General features: G+C 46.0%; 1 protein-coding gene across 2 annotated transcripts in view; it reads left to right on the forward strand.

Annotated features, from left to right (window-relative positions):
- LOC119969546 (uridine-cytidine kinase-like 1) overlaps window positions 1-19611 on the forward strand; it is a 134173-nt gene that overhangs the window by 68612 nt on the left and 45950 nt on the right. For both annotated transcript variants that reach the window (XM_038803299.1, XM_038803298.1), the window contains exons 6-7: window positions 372-561; window positions 9029-9090. In XM_038803299.1, coding sequence (XP_038659227.1) covers window positions 372-561; window positions 9029-9090 — 252 coding nt within the window. The remainder of the gene's footprint in view (window positions 1-371; window positions 562-9028; window positions 9091-19611) is intronic.

Genomic DNA, 19611 nt, shown 5'->3' on the forward strand with positions numbered 1-19611 from the left:
ATTCTATTCTATTTGCCCCACTCAGTGTACAAGATGTTTTGAAAAGGTTCTGCAAACCCACTGAAATTTAAAACGAACCAAGGAAAAACCTGCGATCACAGATAGGACGTTAGTGATGGCAATTACATAAACAGGATGATGTCGTCATCCATGCTGATGGGAAAATAACCACACAGGAATAATAATTTTATAAATTTAAAATTTAAAAATAAGTAGCATGTGTTTGATCCATAGTTCTCAGGTTTGATGTATTTCTTAAAAGGTCACATTCAGTTGCTCGCTGAAGGAGAAGCTGTTTTGGAAAAAATATGCTCGTTTATGCTTACAAATGAGAGTAATGCTTTGTTCGAAATGCTGCCTTGTGTTTGCAGCTATTGGACATGAAGATTTTTGTCGACACAGATTCTGATATTCGATTAGTCCGACGCCTACGTAGAGATGTATTAGAGCGGGGGCGTGACATTGAAGTAGCCATCAAGCAGTACAACAAATTCGTCAAGCCATCCTTTGAACAGTACATTGAACCAACGATGCGTCTGGCTGACATAGTGGTTCCACGAGGTAAAGAACAACTGATACATGGTTTCTAATTTGTTCAATGTTAAGTTAGTGAACACTGCCGTGAAGGTTTTCCAAAGATATGGAACAGTTCAACGTTTATTCAGCTGAAACACATACTTGAATGGCATTTGCTTGTTTACTGATCGTATTAAAATCTACCGTTGAAAATAAAAGGTTCCAATTCGGGCCCAAAGTTTTACTGTCAGTGTTACTCTTGTACCAGTGTGGTTGGGCTGTCCCGCCGCGGAATATGGCACGAAAGCCCCGTATGCATAATTAATGCGTTTGGGTCGAAAACGTGGTGTGGTTTCCCATTGTCCTCTGCAGAGGGAAACATTCCCCGTCCCGGTCCCCACCATTGCCATCCCAGGTGGGAGAATTCCACCTGTAACGTTTCAGGTCCACTTGACTCTTCTTTAGAGAACATGGGCAATAACCGCTGACTCCACCCCAGGAACTGATTGATTGAAACTGGGAAATATTTTCTGAATTGTTTTTATTTCTTCATTGTTTGAATTGAAACATATTTTTAAAAATTTTTTTATTTTATGTGTGCACGCCTCATGAGTACGGCCTCAACCGGGATCTTCGATTCATGGCCGGGATTCTCCCCTACCCGGCGGGGCAGGGGGTCCCGGCGTGTCGGAGTGGCGTGAACCACTCCGGCGTCGGGCCACCCCAAAGGTGCGGAATTCTCCACACCTTTAGGGGCCAAGCCCTCACATTGAGGGGCTAGGCCCGCGACGGAGTGGTTCCCACTCCGCCGGCTGGCGTGAACGGCCCTTGGCACCACGCCAGCCGGGGCCGAAAGGACTTCGACGGCCGGTGTAAGTCCGCGCATGCGCTGGTGCGTCAGCGGCTGCTGACGTTATAACAGCGCATGCGCAGGGGAGGGGGTCTCTTCTGCCTCCGCCATGGTCTTCACCATGGCGGAGGCGGAAGAAAAAGAGTGCCCCCACGGCACAGGGCCGCCGCCGATCGGTGGGCCCCGATCACGGGCCAGGCCACCGTGGGGGCACCCCCCCCCCCCCCCCGGGGTCAGATCGCCCCGCGCCCCCCCCCAGGACCCCGGAGCCCGCCCGCGCCGCCAATTCCGGCGGTAAGAGAGGTGATTTAAACCACGTCGGCGGGAGACGCCTGTCAGTGGCGGGACTCCGGCCCATCGCAGGCCGGTGAATCGCCACGGGGGCCTGCTGACCGGCGAGACGCTATTACCGCCCTCGCCGAATTCGGGACACGGCGGGGGCGGGATTGACGCCGACCCCGGACGATTCTTCAACCCCCCCGGAGGGTCGGAGAATTCCGCCCCATGTCTCACTACATTTAACCCCCACCATCTGGCCTGGGCTTGCAAAATCCTGCCAACTGTCCTGGCTTGAGACAATTTGCACTCTTTAACCTGCGATTATCCCTCTCTCCAGTCGCACAGTCTGGACCTGGAAAGATTTAATTACCTGCAAAAACTCACATTGAAAACATCATCTTGCTTCATTGGCTTTGTCCATTTATGCTGTGTTGCGTAATCTACCTTTTCGCTCACCTGATGAAGGAGCTGCGCTCTGAAAGCTAGAGATTCCAAATAGACCTGTTGAACTTTAACCTGGTGTTGTAAGATTTCTTACTGTGCCCACCCCGATCCAACGCTGGTATCTCCACATCATGGATAGTATTGTGTTGATATCTATCCTGATCGGGCCTGGTGGTTTGGTGGGGGGGGGGTTCTGCATCTGTGCCAGGGAGGGGGAAATCAGCCAGGGTGCCTAATAATTGGATGTCTTGACAGTTCCTCTTTCTATGGACTTGACCATAGTCTGAACATGTTTTTATTGTTGCGGTCCTCTCCTCCTTTCCCCTCTTGATAGTTGTGGTTCCGCCCTGGGCCTGTTTTGGGGGTTTAATTGCGTTATGCAGTCTCAGTCACCTGAAGCCTGATTGGTGGCCAAATGTGTGAATTATATTGAATTGTATTCTTCTTCTGTAAATAGTGAGAGTCGTCTTGTTTAACTGAGTTCTATATAAACACAGACACAAAGCGCACTCAGTCTTACAATGCCAGGTTGAAACAACACCGGCACATTGAAATTGGCCGGTACGATGTTGTGGGCATCACAGAGACATGGCTGCAAGGGGATCAGGGCTGGGATCTAAATATACAAGGATATGTGTCCTATCGAAAGGACAGGCAGATGGGCAAAGGGGGTGGGATTGCATTGTTAGTAAGGAATTAAGTTAAATCAATATCAAGGAGCGATATAGGATCAGAAGGCATAGAATTTCTGTGGGCACAGTTGAGGAATCACAAAGATAAAAAGACCCTGATGGGAGTTCCTGGGAGTTATGTACAGGCCCCCGAGCAGTAGTCAGAAGGTGGGGCTGAAAATAAATCAGGAGATAGAAAAGGCATGTAAAAAAGGCAATATTATAATGATCATGGGGGACTTCAATATGCAGGTGGACTGGGAAATCAGGTTGGTAGTGGATCCCAAGAAAAGGAATTTGTGGAATGTCTAAGAGATGGTTTTTTGAAGCAGCTTGTGACAGAGACTATTAGGGAACAGGCAATTCTGGATTTTGTGATGTGCAATGAGGCAGACTTGATTAGGAGGCAGAGGTGAGTGCAGTGACCATTGCTAAGGAGAAGGTTCTGGGGAAACTGAAAGGTCTGAAGGTGGATAAATCACCTGGACCGGATGGACTACACCCCATGGTTCTAAAAGAGATAGCTGAGGAGATTGTGGAGGCATTGGTGGTGATCTTTCAGGAATCACTGGAGGCAGGAAGGGTCCCAGAGGACTGGAAGGTGGCTAATGTAACACCACTGTTTAAGAAGGGAGGGAGACAGAAGATGGGAAATTATAGGCCGGTTAGCCTGACTTCGGTCATTGATAAGAATTTAGAGTCCATTATTAAAGATGAGATCGTGGAGTACTTAGCAGTGAATGATAAAATACGGCTGAGTCAGCACGGCTTTGTCAAGGGGAGGTCATGTCTAACAAATCTGTTAGAGTTCTTTGAGGAAGTAAGAACAAAGTTAGACAAAGGAGAACCAGTGGACGTGATTTATTTAGATTTCCAGAAGGCCTTTGACAAGGTGCCGCATAGGAGACTGATAAATTAGTTTTTAAAAAATATTTTATTAAGGTATTTGATAATTTTTCTAAAAATAACATAGACAATGACATCAACATGGAATAATAAACATTTCTCCCACCATCTCAATCTTTACACATCCCAACCACAAAACAACATTCCGGCCTGGCCCTCATCCTCCCCCCCCCCCCACTCACCCTCTTGGAATACTGCATCGGCTGACATTTTAATTTTCCCTGAGAAAGTCGATGAACGGCTGCCACCTCTGGGTGAACCCGACCATTGACCCTCTTAAGGTGAACTTTATTTTTTCGAGACTGAGAAACCCAGCCATGTCACTAACCCAGGTCTCTACACTCGGGGGCTTCGAGTTCCTCCACATTAACAAAATCCGTCTCCGGGCTACCAGGGAGGCAAAGGCCAGGACGTCAGCCTCTTTGGTCCCCTGAACTCCCGGCTCTTCCGCCACTCCAAAGATCGCTACCTCCGGACTCGGCACCACCTGTGTTTTTAGCACTGTGGACATTGCCTTAGCAAAACCCTACCAAAACCCTCTAAGCTTCGGGCACGCCCAAAACATGTGGACATGATTTGCTGGGCTTCCTGCGCACCTCGCACACCTAACCTCTACCCCGAAAAACGTGCTCATCCTAGCTGCTGTCATGTGTGCCCGGTTGACTACCTTAAATTGTATCAGGCTAAGCCTGGCACATGATGAGGAGATCTTAACCCTGCTTAGGGCATCCGCCCATAGACCCGCCTCTCTCTTTCCTCCGAGCTCGTCCTCCCACTTGCCCTTAAGCTCTTCCACCGGAGTTTCCTCCACCTCCGAAAGCTCCTGGTAAATATCCGATACTTTCCCCTCTCCCACCCAGGTACTGGAAACTACTCTATCCTGTATCCCCTGTGGTGGCAGCAGCGGAATGGCCGGCATCTGTTTTCTCAGGAAGTCTCGCACCTGCAAATACCTAAACCCGTACCCTGCTGGCAATTCAAATTTATCCTCCAATGCTTTCAAGATGGGAAAACTCCCATCTATAAATAGATCCCCCATCCTTCTAATTCCTGCCCTTTGCCAACTCCGGAATCCCCCATCTAGCCTACCCGGTACAAACTGATGATTATTATAAAATCTGGGTCCAAAACGATGCTCTCTCCACTCTCTTATATCTCCTCCATTGCCCTCAGATTCTCAGAGCCGCCACCACCACCAGACTTGTGGAGTATCAGGCTGGCGAGAACGGAAAAGGTGCCATTATCAGTGCTCCCAAACTGGTGTCTTTGTATGACGCCACCTCCATCCGCTCCCATGCTGACCCCTCCCCCACTACCCACTTCCTAATCATGGCTATATTAACCGCACAGTAGTAATTGCAGAAGTTCGGCAGCGCCAACCCACCCTCCTCCTGACTGCGCTCCAGCAACACTTTCTTCACTCACGGGGTTTTACCCGCCCACACACAGCCCGAAATAACCTTATTCACCTGCTTGAAAAAGGCCTTTAGAATGAAGGTGGGGAGGCACTGAAAGACAAACAGAAATCTGGGGAGGACTGTCATTTTCGCGGTCTGTACCCTCCCCGCCAGTGATAGTGGGAGCATGTCCCATCTCTTAAAGTCCCCTTCCATTTGTTCTACCAACCGGAATAGGTTTAACTTGTGCAGTGCCTCCCATTCCCGGGCCACCTGGATTCCCAGATATCGAAAGCTCTTCCCGACCATTCTAAGCGGCAGCTCTCCCAGTCTTTTCTCCTGTCTTCTTGCCTGGATCGCGAACATCTCGCTTTTCCCCACGTTCAATTTATACCCCGAAAAATTGCCAAATTCCCCCAGGATTCACATTACTTCTCCCATGACTGTTAAATAAGTAAGACTCCATGGTGTTCAGGGTAAGATCCTGGCATGGGTAGAGGATTGGCTGACTGGCAGAAGGCAGAGAGTGGGGATAAAGGGGTCTTTTAAGGATGGCAGCCGGTGACTAGTGGTGTAACTCAGGGATCGGTGCTGGGACCACAACTTTTCACAATATACACTCATGTTCTGGAGGAAGGAACTGAAGGCACGGTTGTTAAGTTTGCAGATGATACAAAGATCTGTAGTGGGGCAGGTAGTGTTGAGGAAGCAAGGGGCTACAGAAGGACTTGGACAGGCTAGGAGAGTGGGCAAAGAAGTGGCAGATGGAATACAATGTGGAAAAGTGAGGTTCTGCACTTTGGAAGGAGAAATGGAGGCATAGACTATTTTCTAAATGGGAAAATGTTTAGGAAATCAGAAGCACAAAGGGAATTGGGAGTCCTTGTTCTTTATTCTCTTAAGGTTAATGTGCAGGTTCAATCGACAGTTAGGAAGGCAAATGCAATGTTAGCATTCATGTCAAGAGGGCTAGAATACAAGACCAGAGATGCACTTCTGGGGCTGTATAAGGCTCTGGTCAGACCCTATTTGGAGTTTTGTGAGCAGTTTTGAGCCCCTTATCTAAGGAAGGATGTGCTGGCCTTGGAAAAGGTCCAGAGGAGATTCACTAGTATGTTCCCTGAATTATCCAAGAATGAAGAGATTGTCGTATGATGAACGGTTGAGGACTCTGGTTCTGTACTCGTTGGAGCTTAGAAGGATGAGGGGGGCTCTTATTGAAACTTGCAGAATACTGCGAGGCCTGGATAGAGTGGACGTGGAGAGAATGTTTCCACTTCTAGGAAAAACTAGAAGCAGAGGACACAATCTCAGACTAAAGGGGTGATCCTTTAAAACAGAGATGAGGAGGAATTTCTTCAGCCAGAGGGTGGTGAATCTGTGGAACTCTTTGCCGCAGAAGGCTGTGGAGGCCAAATCACTGAGTGTCTTTATAACAGAGATAGATAGGTTTTTGATCAATATGGGGATCAGGGGTTATGGGGAGAAGGCAGGAGAATCGGGATGAGAAACATATCAGCCATGATTGAATGGTAGAGCAGACTTGATGGGCCGAGTGGCCTAATTCTTCTCCTACGTCTTATGGTCTTATGCAGTATGTATGTAACTGTCTGTCAATCTGGGGTTTCCGTGTAGTTTCTTTTGTTTTTGCAAGGGTGGGTATGACAAATCCATTCCTGGCTCCTACATGGGTGAAGATGGTCTGGAATCCGGAAAGAGGAGGCTGTGATGGATCATTGGTGCCATTGGAATTGAGAGGATGCATGTTGGTGCACACCCAATTTTTGGCGTGGGAAGTTTATCCTGATCCCCGTGATGAATGACGGGTTGTGCGGCATGGGAGGGTGTGCGCCGTTTTGTTATATTGTCATGTTTTCATGATCTTATCCTGTTCATCCCTCGGGCTCTGGTGGGTTCATTTGGGACTTGAGTTCTGTCTAATGATGGCATTAAGCCAGTTGTGATGCCGTTCTCTTGTTCCATACTGTAGGTTAATCGGTTTCCATTTTATGTTCCCTTCCTTGTTTATGGTGACGTATTATTCTGGAACTTTGTTGCGTTACTTTATCGAATGCAAACTTTCAATAAACATGCGTTAAAAAATATGTAGCCTGAATTTAAATAAAGCTGTTGATATAATTGATGGAGCTTTTGGTCTCCAGCAACAGTATTTAGTCATTTTTTTAAAGAAGTGTTTTTCTCCATCTACTTGATTGAATGCATTTTGAGTTAATGAATAATATATAATGGCCAGAATTCTCCGGCCGTTGGGATTCTCTTTTCCCACTGGCAGCGCACCCCCGCCCGTGGGTTTACCTGAAGCGTGGGGTGGGTTCAGTAGCATCAAGAAGAGATAAGCCTGCCACCAGTGAGAAACACGCGCCTAGGGGACTGGAGAATCCCGCCCAATATATGCAGCCAACACACGGACGCCCAGCCGCTTCCAACTTTCACATAGAAACATAGAAAATAGGATCCGGAGTAGGTCATTCAGCCTTTTGAGCCTGCATCATCATTCACCGTGATCATGGCTTATCATTTAACTCAGTAACTTGTTCCTGCTTTCTCCCCATATCCTCTGATCCCTTTAACCCCAGAGCTATATCTAACTCCTTCCTGAAAACATAGTGATTTGGCCTCAACTGCTCTCTGTGGTAGCTAATTCCACAAACTCACCATCCTGGGTGAAGAGATGCTCCTAGTCTCAATCCTGAATGGTTTACTGCGCATCCTTAGACTGTCACCCCTGGTTCCAGACATCCCCGCCATCAGGAACATCCTTCCTGCATCTGCCCTGTCTCGTTCTGTTCGAAGTTTCTACATTACTACGAGATCTCCTCTCATTCTTCTCAACTCCAGTGAATGTAAGGGATTGCCTTTTCGACCTTTTGTGTTTGAGTCTATTATGAGGTTTAATATGACTATCTCTCAACCTCTTCAGCATGCGACTCACTTCAGTGGACAACTTTCCATTGTGATAACCTGAAATCTAAACGGATTAAGTGAAGCTTAAAAGTCTTAATAAAGGTTAGACAGATTGAAATTAAGGATGTGTAACATTGTTTTAGTGAGACTGCAAATAATGATTTGAGTCATGTTTCCAAAATACAGATGAAGTCAGCAATTCTAGACTCCCAGAAGCAATGCTCAATGGATTTTCTGGCCGGAGAATCAACATTACAATGTTATCGGCCAATGTCTACTCCTGTTCATGGGAGAGCGGCATGTTGGCGCAGTGGTTAGCACTGCTGTTAATAAATAGTGTTATTTATTAATACTATTTAATGTAAGTTCGTTAAGCGGGATGGTAGCTTTGAATGACAGCTGGAACCTCCCCTACCCCACCTCACCCCCCGCCCCAAAATGTCCATTTTTAATTCCCATTGTTAATCGTTCTCCATCAACTCAAACATAGGTAAGAAATAAGGACTGCCTGTTGTTAGGTTGCTGCTGTGAAATTGAGTTGTAAGGAGCATCGTAAAATACGTTTTATATTCAAGTGCAATACACAAATGATGTAACGATAATCAATTGAATGTTTGTCAGTATTTAGATCACTTGTGAGATGAGAGTTTAGTTTGTACCATCAGCAAACTTTAAAGCCATAGCCACGAAATTCCTTTGGCTATTTTAAAACATTTTAAACATGCTGCAGAGTCTATTAAAATGGTGAGCAAAGTAGTTTCATACAAAGGCTAGTACACTATTATTTCACCACTTTCGTTTCACTTTGTCTTTTCCACATGTGCCTAATCCAGGAGATCATTGTTTAATTATAATGTAAATGGCTATTGCTTCTTGGCTAACTTGATACCAGCTCATGGCTTCGAACTCATCCCAACTAGAGATGCAGTTTCTATTGAAAGGCAGTGCGGGGGAGGTGGCAAAGTTAACGTGAAAGAATATCTGTTTTTGCTGGCCATGTCACTGCAATCACTGTTTTATCTATTCCCTTTTGCTTTAAGGAGGAGGTAACATGGTTGCCATCGATCTAATAGTCCAACATGTCCACAGTCAGCTAGAGGAGGTAAGCAAAACCGTTGACATGATTGCTCTTAAAGGTCAGGTGAAAGGCATGGCACAGCCTTTCATAATGCTGCACAAAACTGGAAAGCTGGATCATTGTGGATGAGGCGGCAGCTGTAAAATGAATCTATTTATCGACAATACAACTGGCCACAGTGCAATCTTGGGTCCTTCCTTTGATGGAGATCGTAGCACAGAAATGTTTCACACGTCAATAAGATTTCTGATTCTTCTTGAACGCTATAGCGCGAGGAGTTTGACAATGGAATCAGCAACTAAAATAAAAGGGTGTGAAGCTCAGAGGATTTGCTTACTGAAGCATTTCCTTTGACTGCCCCTCAATCCCTAACCCTTTCACTGCCATGCTCTGAGCAATAGAAGGGATTGACATATGGATTAAATTGAAGCTGCAACGGGTGCAATCTGAAGTATGCATTGCTACCTACAAAGGATTTTGTTTAGATGAATGTTTTGAATAGATTTCCCCGAGGGAAAGGGCTTTTAGATGCTGGTCCAGTTTGATGAGTTAACAGCATTGTCTAACTGGTCCACTAAAAGTGATTTGTGATGGTAGCGCAGTGGTTAACACTGCTGCCACATGGCGCCGAGGACCCAGGTTCAATCCCGGCCCAGGGTCACTGACTGTGTGGAGTTTGCACATTCTCTGTGCCTGCTTGCGTCTCACCCCCACAACCCAAAGGTGTGCAGGGTAGGTGGATTAGCCACTCTTAAATTGCCCCTTAATTGGGAAAAAAGGAATTGGGCACTTTAAATTTATAGAAAAAACAAGTGATTTGTGACAAATTTTCAGTGCACTGTCGCATTTACAGTTTCACTTTTGATTGGTTTTATTGATTGTTAGCTTGTATTATCACAGAGTGTTCACTAATCGTAAAATGGCAATTTTTCAATATACCTGTTGTTCCTACTATGTAATCCATGAAACCAGAAATCTTAACATCTAACATTAGCCTGAAGCTGTTAATAATTATGCCGCCAATGTCTGAGGATGTAGTGAGCATTATTAGACTATTTTCTTACCCTCCCCTCCTTTACACTGGACATTTGATGCGAATGAATATTCTTGTGAAGAAATCACAAGACTTTCTTTGAACTTCAAATACTAGCCAAATAGATCAAATCATGTCTATTATTGTAATACCTAAAATGAATACATTCCAGCATCACTAGACCTTGTGGACCGAGATTCTTTGGATAGCACAGTGGTCAGCACTGCTCCCTCATCGCGCCAGGAACTCGGGTTTCAATTCTGGCCGTGGGTCACTGTCTGTGTGGAGTTTGCACATTCTCCTTGTGTCTGCATGGGTTTCCTCCCTCAATCCAAGGATGTGCAGGTTAGGTGGATCGGCGATGCTAAATTGCTCCTTAATGTCCAAAACAGATGTGCAGGTTAGGTTAAGGGATTATTGGGATATGGCGAGAGAGTGAATTTGGGTGGAGTACTCTTTCAGCGGGACGGTGCATACTTGATGGGCTGAATGGCCTCCTTCTGCACTGTTGGAGTTCTATGATTTGGCTTATCCTCTGGTGGGCAACTGACAGAACATCTCCCGAACAGAAAACAGTGAAGACCAGATGCAATTTTAATTTTGTACCAAAGACGCCCCCAAAGTGGCATTTGTATCCATCCTTCTCATGCTTGCGTGATAGTGCTCTCCTGTTGTTCTAGTGGACTCTGTGCTGGAGGGCAGCCCCAGCCAGACTCCAATATAAGCACTTGGAACATGACCCACAGATTTTTGTCTCTCATTTCTATATTGTACTACCAGCTACTGACATTGTGTGAGGCGATTTTATAAACCAGTGTCCCTTTAAAGGGATACCGTCCTCATGAAAACTGTCTGGTGAGCCAGGGGCCTTTGTAGATCAGCTTTAACCCATTAATGTCAGGTATGAGAAGCATTCTGACATTGCAAACAAGCAAAAAAAAAGAGCTGAGCAGAAAATTCTTCAGACAAATGGGACACTTTAAAATACTCATTCTCCATCACGTAGTTTAAATATTTCACACACGGGCAGCACGGTGGCCTAGTGGTTAGCACAGCTGCCTCATGGCGCTGAGGTCCCAGGTTCGATCCCGGTTCTCTGTCACTGTCCGTGTGGAGTTTGCACATTCTCCCCTTGTCTGCGTGGGTTTCGCCCCCACAACCCAAAAATGTGCAGAGTAGGTGGATTGGCCACGCTAAATTGCCCCTTAATTGGAAAACATAATTGGATAATCTAAATTTATAAAAAAGAAAATATTTCACACACCGGTCTATGATAAATGACCAACAACCAAACTGTTGCAAGCACCATATTTTGAAAGAGACTACAGGATGTGAAGAGACCTTGAACTGTTTTCTGATGAAATGCTAGAATAAAAGGACTTTACTGAGCATTTAGTAACTAGGTAGTGTTCGACAAAAAGAGAGGCCAAATGAAAGCAGACAAAATGAGAAACTGACGTAGTCAGTACGTCAAAGTAAAACCAGGCGGTTATCAGCTGTGGTTCTTGTCCCTGATGGGAACCTGGATCCATTTGCTAAAGGACACGTGATTTTCAGAAAGTGGACTGTGTGCTTTCCCCCGATGGGTAGTCATATCACATTTACATCCTCTGGTTCAGCTCACATGACAGCTCATTTATTGTTAAAATGCCTAAAAGTTCAACACTTCTAGTTACTGTGAGCTTTCCTGCCATATTCTGCACTGTCAATGTTGTTAGTCTACAGGGAAACAGATTCCATATAGCCCACGCTTGTGTCAAGATCTGTCCTGTCACTTTGCAATAAATACAGCAAAGAAAATACACCTGAGTGATTCTGGGGAGGGAAAGTACTTGCTAATTTCAAACACTTGAATAAAACCCTAATTGTCGCCTATGATATCCATCCATTGATTTAAATTGAGTGCTTTTAATTACAGTCATTGATTTATCTGCTGAGACAGTGCAGCAAAGCATGGTGTTGCACACAATAATAGCAAATTCAAAATGAACGACTCCGGTTTGGATTGAGTTTTAAGTTCTCGACTACACTGTTTAGATACAAAGACCATCTGGGGGGAGCCACAGGTAGAAAGAGTCAATATTTTATTGTAATATTTTATAACAGGGCACTGTTACAACCTGCACCTTATAACCTGCACATTCATACATCAAAATGTGAAGATTATTTTCCCGTAATTTGAATCAATGTGCTGCTGAATTTCTGGTTTCATGTTTGTGTTATTCCACTTCCAATATTAACTCCATCCACTGTGGGGTTTATTATCAAATATTTATATACTGGTTAATTGGGGTGGGGGGGGGGAAACGTCCCTTAATGTGATCTAATAACTAATTGGAATGAACAGAGTACGTGGCATCACTTGTTGATGCTGGAATTCATGGGAGGAATTTTACAGCCCCTCCGGCCATGAGGGTGTTCCAATCCCACCAAAGTCAATGGACGTTTGAATGGCTGACTGCATTTTCCAGCCCTGCCCGTGCCACGCCAGGGCAGTAAAATTCTGCCCCTTATTTTAATCACTTGTTCTGAACCCAAACTATTTTGGAACTGCACAAATACCCTCAATTCTAGGTTAGCTCTGTAAATTTAACTTTCTTGTCTGATTTATCCTGTTAAGTCATATTTGATCTGTCAAGCAACTGATGTCAAAAATAGAATGTATGTTACTCTGTAAGCATAATCTTCTAGTATCTGTGCGCTGCCTGAATTAGCAGTTGGTAGTTAAGTGGAATAAAATGTGGTTTGCAATGGTATCTTTTCATTCAGTATATACTGACCTTTCTGCATGCACCTTTAATGCAATAGCTTTGCTGTGTGGCAACATTTTCATCTTCATTCAAAATTGTGGGTTTTTCTTTTCATTTTTTTTTATTTTCCAAAACACATCAAAGGTCTTAATGTTAGTTTCATCATTTGAATGAAAATACAGGTGGATGAAAGGTATCGAAAAAACCTTTGAGCTGGTTTACATTGCACTGATGATGTTAGTAAAAATTCGTTATATGTCGAACATACTTCAAAAATTTCATGTCTTGAATCGAGTTTCCATTGCATTGTAATCATGCCTTGCTGACCTTTCGGCTAGCGAATTTCCATTGCAGTTTCCAGCAGTGAAGCCTCTTCTCTTCACCACATATTTACTTCACCAGCAATAGTCTGTAGTTTACTTGAATTCTGCATGGTTATTGATAAACTATAGAGCACCCCACCTCGGTCCAATCCCTCACCCATCCCTGTAATCCCACCTAGGGACAGTTTAGCCCAGCCAATCCACCGAACCTGCACAGAGGAACCTCCCAGACTGTGGGAGGAAACCGGAGCACCCGGAGGAAATCCATGCGGACACGGGAAGAAGGTACAAACCCCACACCGACAGCCACCCAAGTTTGGAATTGAACCCGAGTCCCTGGCACTGAGTCAGCAGTGCTGACCACTGTGCCATCATGCCGCCCTTGAAAAGTTGAATAAGTGCACCATTTAATTATTCCTTTGGGAATGAAGTGACTTTGGTCCAAGTTCAGGACTGATTCAAGCAAATAATCAGTGGAAGGCAAGGACACATTTAAAAGGCAGTTGTCGTCACAATGGGGGAAGGTGGAATACAGGATTCCATGTAAGGAGCTATTTGGACAAAATGACCTTCACGTGTACTTGGCATTTGGTGAATAAAATTTGCCACCAGGTGCTCCAATCTACCTGCCCATGTACATAACAGAAAGAACAAATTAAATGGAAGTTTACAGTAAGGCTTCATATAAAATTTGATAAGTTGATAGATGAAAGTTCTATAAATAAAGATCTTATCAATTGGGAATATTTAAAACAAAATGTTTTAAAACATTTGATACTTTACATTTTTTACTGGCCATAAGTTACCATAAACTGTACCACATTTGCTGCAAAATAAGCTTGATAGCCAGAAAAGGTATCATGATATTGTTGGCTTAATAATAGGCTCTACTGTGATTTATCACCGTTTTATTTATTTCTTATTTATTGCTTTGCTTGTTGAGGTTTATCTGTCATTTGTGTTAGCAACAAAAATGATATTGAGAGGCTGTGGCCAAGATAACGGGCACGATTTACCGGCCGTGTCCAGCTGGAATCAGGGTGGACACAGCCGGTAAATCCCACAAGAGGCCTCTTCTGGAATTCCCGCTGGTTGTTACGCCCTGTGAGATCTAACAAAATACCGTGAAACATCGCGATCTGGATCCCACCCACAACGGGCAGATCCAGACTTGCATGGTTAAGTATGCAGTTAAGCTCAGTTAGCTGTGTCTAGGCTGGATCTAACCAGTCCCTGGGATCTATCGGCCTCGCCGAGGTGACCCCAGATGGGCGTTGTTTAGAGCTGGTCTCCACCAATGTGGACAAAGCGGATCGGCATTTTGGGGGAGGTCTCCCAAGCGATCGGAGGCCACTCGGTGGTTGGCCTCTGGGTAGGGTGGTACCTTGGCACTGCTGATGCCACCTGGGAACCTTATCACTGCCAGCCTTGCACCCTGGCAGTGCCACCTGGACATCCTGGCAGTGCCACCCCAGTGAATGCCAGGGTACCGAGGTAGCACTGCCTGGGTGCCAGGCTGCCAGTGCCAAGGTACCCAGGTGGTATTTTGGCCATATGTGGTGGGGTGCAGGGGGCTCAAGGACCCCCAAAAGGTGAGTCGGGGCATTAGGGGGTTCCGGGAGTCACTTCGGGATGTCGAAAGATCAGGGCGCCATTTTTATCTCTTCCTGCACTGGCGAACTGAGCTCTTCAGTGCAGGAAATGGGACGGAGTGCCACCTCAATGGGACATTCCCGTCGAGGCCTGAGAAAATAACAGCCCTTTTCAATTGTAGCGCCGGGAAACACCCTGTTGAACCCGCCCAAAACAGGACTCTCTTTTTTTCCCTTTAAATCACGCCCAAAAATGTGATCTTAACCAACTAAACAGTGAAGAAATGGTGAGGAAATTGTGCTAGCTCTTGATGGAGAGGCGACACATGGACCTAATAGAAATTCTCAAAATGGTGAAGGTATTTGTCAAGTTTGCTCCAGACAAATTTATGCACATTGACTGGAGTACAAAAACTTAAGCATTTATTTTAAAGTGTGAGGAACCATGGTATTTAGCTGCAACTCTTTCATACAGTGAAAAATATACATGTGGATAAATTCTGTGCATGAGTTCAATGGACAACTGGATAAGTTTTCAAAGAAAGGGCTATAGACCGATATATTCAGCTGGTACGACAAATGTGAAATATCGCAGATGCTGGAAAGCTGCAATAAAAACAAAAATTGCTGCAAACACTCAATAAGTGGCACCTGTGGAGAGAGAAGAAAAGATAGTGGCTGAAACCTGGTGCTGCTATCAGTAGCAGGAAATTAGGAGCTTGGCTGCACTGACATATGTGGGAGGCATAATGTCTGATCCTGGTTGGCAGGATGAAAGTAAGGAATTAAGATTGTGCCAGGTTGAAGAAGATTAAGCTTTCCAATGGCAAGCAACTGGGACCATTTTTAATGTATGAACATGTTATATGAGCATACGAATTAGGAGCAGGAGAAGGACATTTGGCCCCTCCAAACTGCTCTGCCATTTGAGAGGATCATGGTTGATGTGATTGTGCACTCTACTTTCTTGTCTGTCCCCTATAACCTTTGTCTCCCTTGTCAGTCAGGAGTCTATCTAACTCAGCCTTAAATAGATTCAATGACCCAGCTTCACTCCATTCTGGGGAAGAGAATTCCACAGATTAATGACCCTCCGAAAAGAATTAAAATCGCATCTCTGTCTTAAATTGGAAACTACTTATTTTTAACCTGTGTTTCCTAGTTCTAGTTTCTCCCGTAAGGGAAACATATTTTCAGCATTCATCGTGCATACCCATTTAAGACAACATTTTACCAGCTTAAATGGTATCTTTGCAATTAAGTCTGCAGCGAACGAGGAACTTGTACCTTCAAATTTATTACTGGTTAAAGATGAAGTGCAGCTAGCTATGTAGCCTTCCTGGTGAATTGGGACTTGAGCAAGAGCTGATTTTCTTTCATGGAGAGCTTTGTTGGACCAAGGGAGAGGAAGCCTTGATGCACTGAGATTTGGTGATCGCAGTGCAAGGAAATCTGTGCATGCTGACAAAGGGAGGGAGGCAGGATGCTGTCTGTGCGTGGGGGATTGAGCATTGCTGATGGAGGGAGGGCGGTGTATGGCAGACATATGAGGGCTCATGGAGGACAGAGGGAGGAAGATGGATTGTACAAGGAAGGCCAATACCTGCAGACTGGAGGTCAGTCATGAGTGTGAGGAGATCCAGATTTATAGAGGGAAAGTCATTGGTCCGGAGGGTTGAGGGTAACGGAGGGCAGGTCAAGGCTGATGGACGCAGATTTGATGATGGGAAGAACGATGGTGACTTAGGAAAGTTCTCGGGTGAATGAAAGCTCAGCAAGGGTGATGGTGAGTAACTCGAGCCAAGCAAGATATGGAAAGTGTGACTTGAGTGAGGATCAAAGCAGTTCTGAACCAAGATCACTGAGGGGAATGTCCAGGGTCAATGACGGAGTGTCCAGGGACATAACTGCAACAACATGAAGTGGTGTCCAGGTCGAGGACCGAGATTTCCACAGTGGGGGCACCAGGGTGGGACATTTGCAAATTATAGGGCATATAGCACTGGTTAAAGGTTCTCGGGTCAGGCAGGAGGGCCATACAGACTCTGCTGGCCAGATCTTTCCCTGCCTTATGTCTGTAGTTCACCATAGCCAGAAAAGATGTGTCAAGTTCACCTTGTGCTTCTGCTATCTCTGACACATCTGAAGAGCGGCTCCGGAAGGTGATCCAGGGCCAGGCACAACAATGGCTGAACATTAACAAAGGGCACCAGCAGAGGATCAGGCAGCTCAACATAATGGCAACCTGGGGCCACTGAGATGCTAAGCATTGGCAAGTAATTGAATATACTGCATGCAAAGTAACTACTTGAAAATGTCAGAGAGGTAATGTCGGAGATCACCAAGGGTGTTAAGGGATTCTATTATTTACCTTGGTCAGTTGCTTCGGGATAACCTCAGTTCCATAGCTTTAAAAGTCACCCTGGCATTGAATATCCACATAACTTGATCATTTTGGGACTCCGCTGGAGATGTGTTTGGCATCTCGCTGTCAGCACTCACAAATGCATTAGGATAGTGACCAATGCTATGTTCAGAAGGGGCAATATCTTTGTGAAATTCACCACTCTGAGATTCGGTGCCATCATTGGATTGCCACCTGTACAGGGGGCAGTTGATTGTACACGTTGGGCTATGGGCTCACTGGGATCTTCCAGCAGCCTTCAGAAACCTGAAGGATTTTGCTCTCCATGTGCAGCTGGTGTGTGACCACCACAAATGAATCCTGCAGCTAGGTGCTCACTTTCCAAGCAGACCTTGTGACTCTTACATCCTCACTTACTTTCTGGTGCCACAACTATTTTCTCTCCGTCAGCAACTGCAGGGATAGCTCCCTGGTGACAGGGGATATGCATAGAAAATCTGGCTCATGACATCAGTACGGAACCCATAAAACCCAACAGAGGAGCGGTATAATGCTGCCCATGCCTCAACAAGGGCGTCAGATCATTGGACTACTGAAGATGAGGTTCTGGCATGGACCACTCGACTGGTATGGACCACTCGACTGGCATGGACCACTCGACTGGTATGCTGCAGTATATATTAGTGTGTCCAGGATCATCGCGGGCTGCTTCTCCCTCCATAACCTCGCAGAGCAAAAGGGGAGGAAGCTGCAGGCAGGGAGATGAAACAACTGGATGTCTCCTCAAACAGGGGAGAAGGGGAAAGCCTGATCATCCTGAGAGAGTGCATCACATGGCTACAAGTGGTGAAGCCAGGGTGCTGGAGCAATGCACCAGACAGGCCTGGGACACCCTCGTATGAAACCTGATTCCAACAAAAGTGAGCCCCTGCAAGACCTCTTGATCTGATCCTCAATAAACGTGGGAGTGCCAGCAAAGCTTGCGCACTCCTTCCAGACTAACCTAATTTCCTGAGATCTCTGGCAGCTAGAAGGAAAAAATGCTGCAGGCCCCTACCACAAGCAAGCCCCTATGCCAGGTTTCATGTCATCCACAAGACTTGTGATTTGGAACCGGACTCGGTGACAAATGCTGGTAATGCCTTTCTAAGAACTCTGTGCATTCATCTGTAATAGTTGGAATGCCTCGGCTACAGATGCTGTTTAGCCAACAGCTCCTGATGGATGATAAAGGGGTGAGCACCACTTGTCAGCTTACCAGCCAAGTTCCATAAAGCTCCAACCTTGCAAAGAGTGCCTAAATGGCAAGTGAGTCGGAGCTACCACTACTCCTGAGGCCACATAATAGTGTTTCCACAGGCTCACAACAACCGTCATTGATAATCAATGAAGTGCCACACCTTTATTGCACCATCAGTTTATGCATAATGACAAGTGACCATTGAACACCAGTAAAATAATCCATATATGTACACATGACTTATAATATCCGCAGAATGAATGGAAACCTGTCAAACCTTTGTATTTCGCTCTAATGCCCTGAAACTGTGCCCTCTCCATTGACATAGAATCAGCCACTGTTCTCCCATGCCAGTTCCGCAGCCTCCTTTCCTGCGAGGGTCAGTATGCTGATTTCTGGGACACCTCCCTCCACCTTTGCCTGCTACCTGATGTTAAGCAGAACATCACAAGAGTGTCACTTCAATGCCCTAACCCTTTTAATGAGCATGTGGGCCTCTGACCGCTCGTGTCACCTTCCTAACAAGTGATCCACACACGCACTCTCCTGCAACTGCTACAACTTTCACAGCACAAACTGGCCTCCACACATTCCACTGGTACTGAGGCCTAGGATTCTATCTGCTTTGTGGTATCCCTCTCCACTCTCACATTTGCATTGCTTGATGACTGTACGAGTACCTCTTTACAGTGACTATACAGTGCTATTTACCCTTGTGAAATGCGGGACGCTGTTCACCTATTTTCTGCTCTGGGCCTAGTTTTTGCTTATGGACCCCACAGCTGTTATCACTGTGACCTCTGTCCAGGTCATCTTGGTCAGGGGGATAGCCTCCTGTTGCCATCACTGGGAAACAGGATCTGCTGCCCTTCCCAGGTGGCCTATAGGAAAACCTGCAGGGAGACATTGCTAAACTTTGGGATCACTTATTGCTTGCCCAGGAACATGGGGCGGGATTCTCCAACTCCCGCCGGGTCGGAGAATCGCGGGGGGCCGGCGTGAATCCCACCCCTGCCGTCTCCCGAAGTCTCCGACACCTGAGATTCAGTGGGGGTGGGAATCGCGCCGCGCCTGTCAGCGCCCCCCCCCCCCCCCCCCCCCCCCCCGGCGATTCTCCGGCCCATGATGGGCCAAAGTCTCGCCGCTGTCATGCCGGTCCCGCTGGCGTGAATCAAACCACCTACCTTACCGGCGGAACCAGGCGGCGCGGGCGGGCGTGCTCCGCGGTCCTTGGGGAAGCAC

The sequence above is a fragment of the Scyliorhinus canicula genome, chromosome 7 (assembly GCF_902713615.1).
Source record: "Scyliorhinus canicula chromosome 7, sScyCan1.1, whole genome shotgun sequence".
Classification (NCBI taxonomy): domain Eukaryota; kingdom Metazoa; phylum Chordata; class Chondrichthyes; order Carcharhiniformes; family Scyliorhinidae; genus Scyliorhinus; species Scyliorhinus canicula.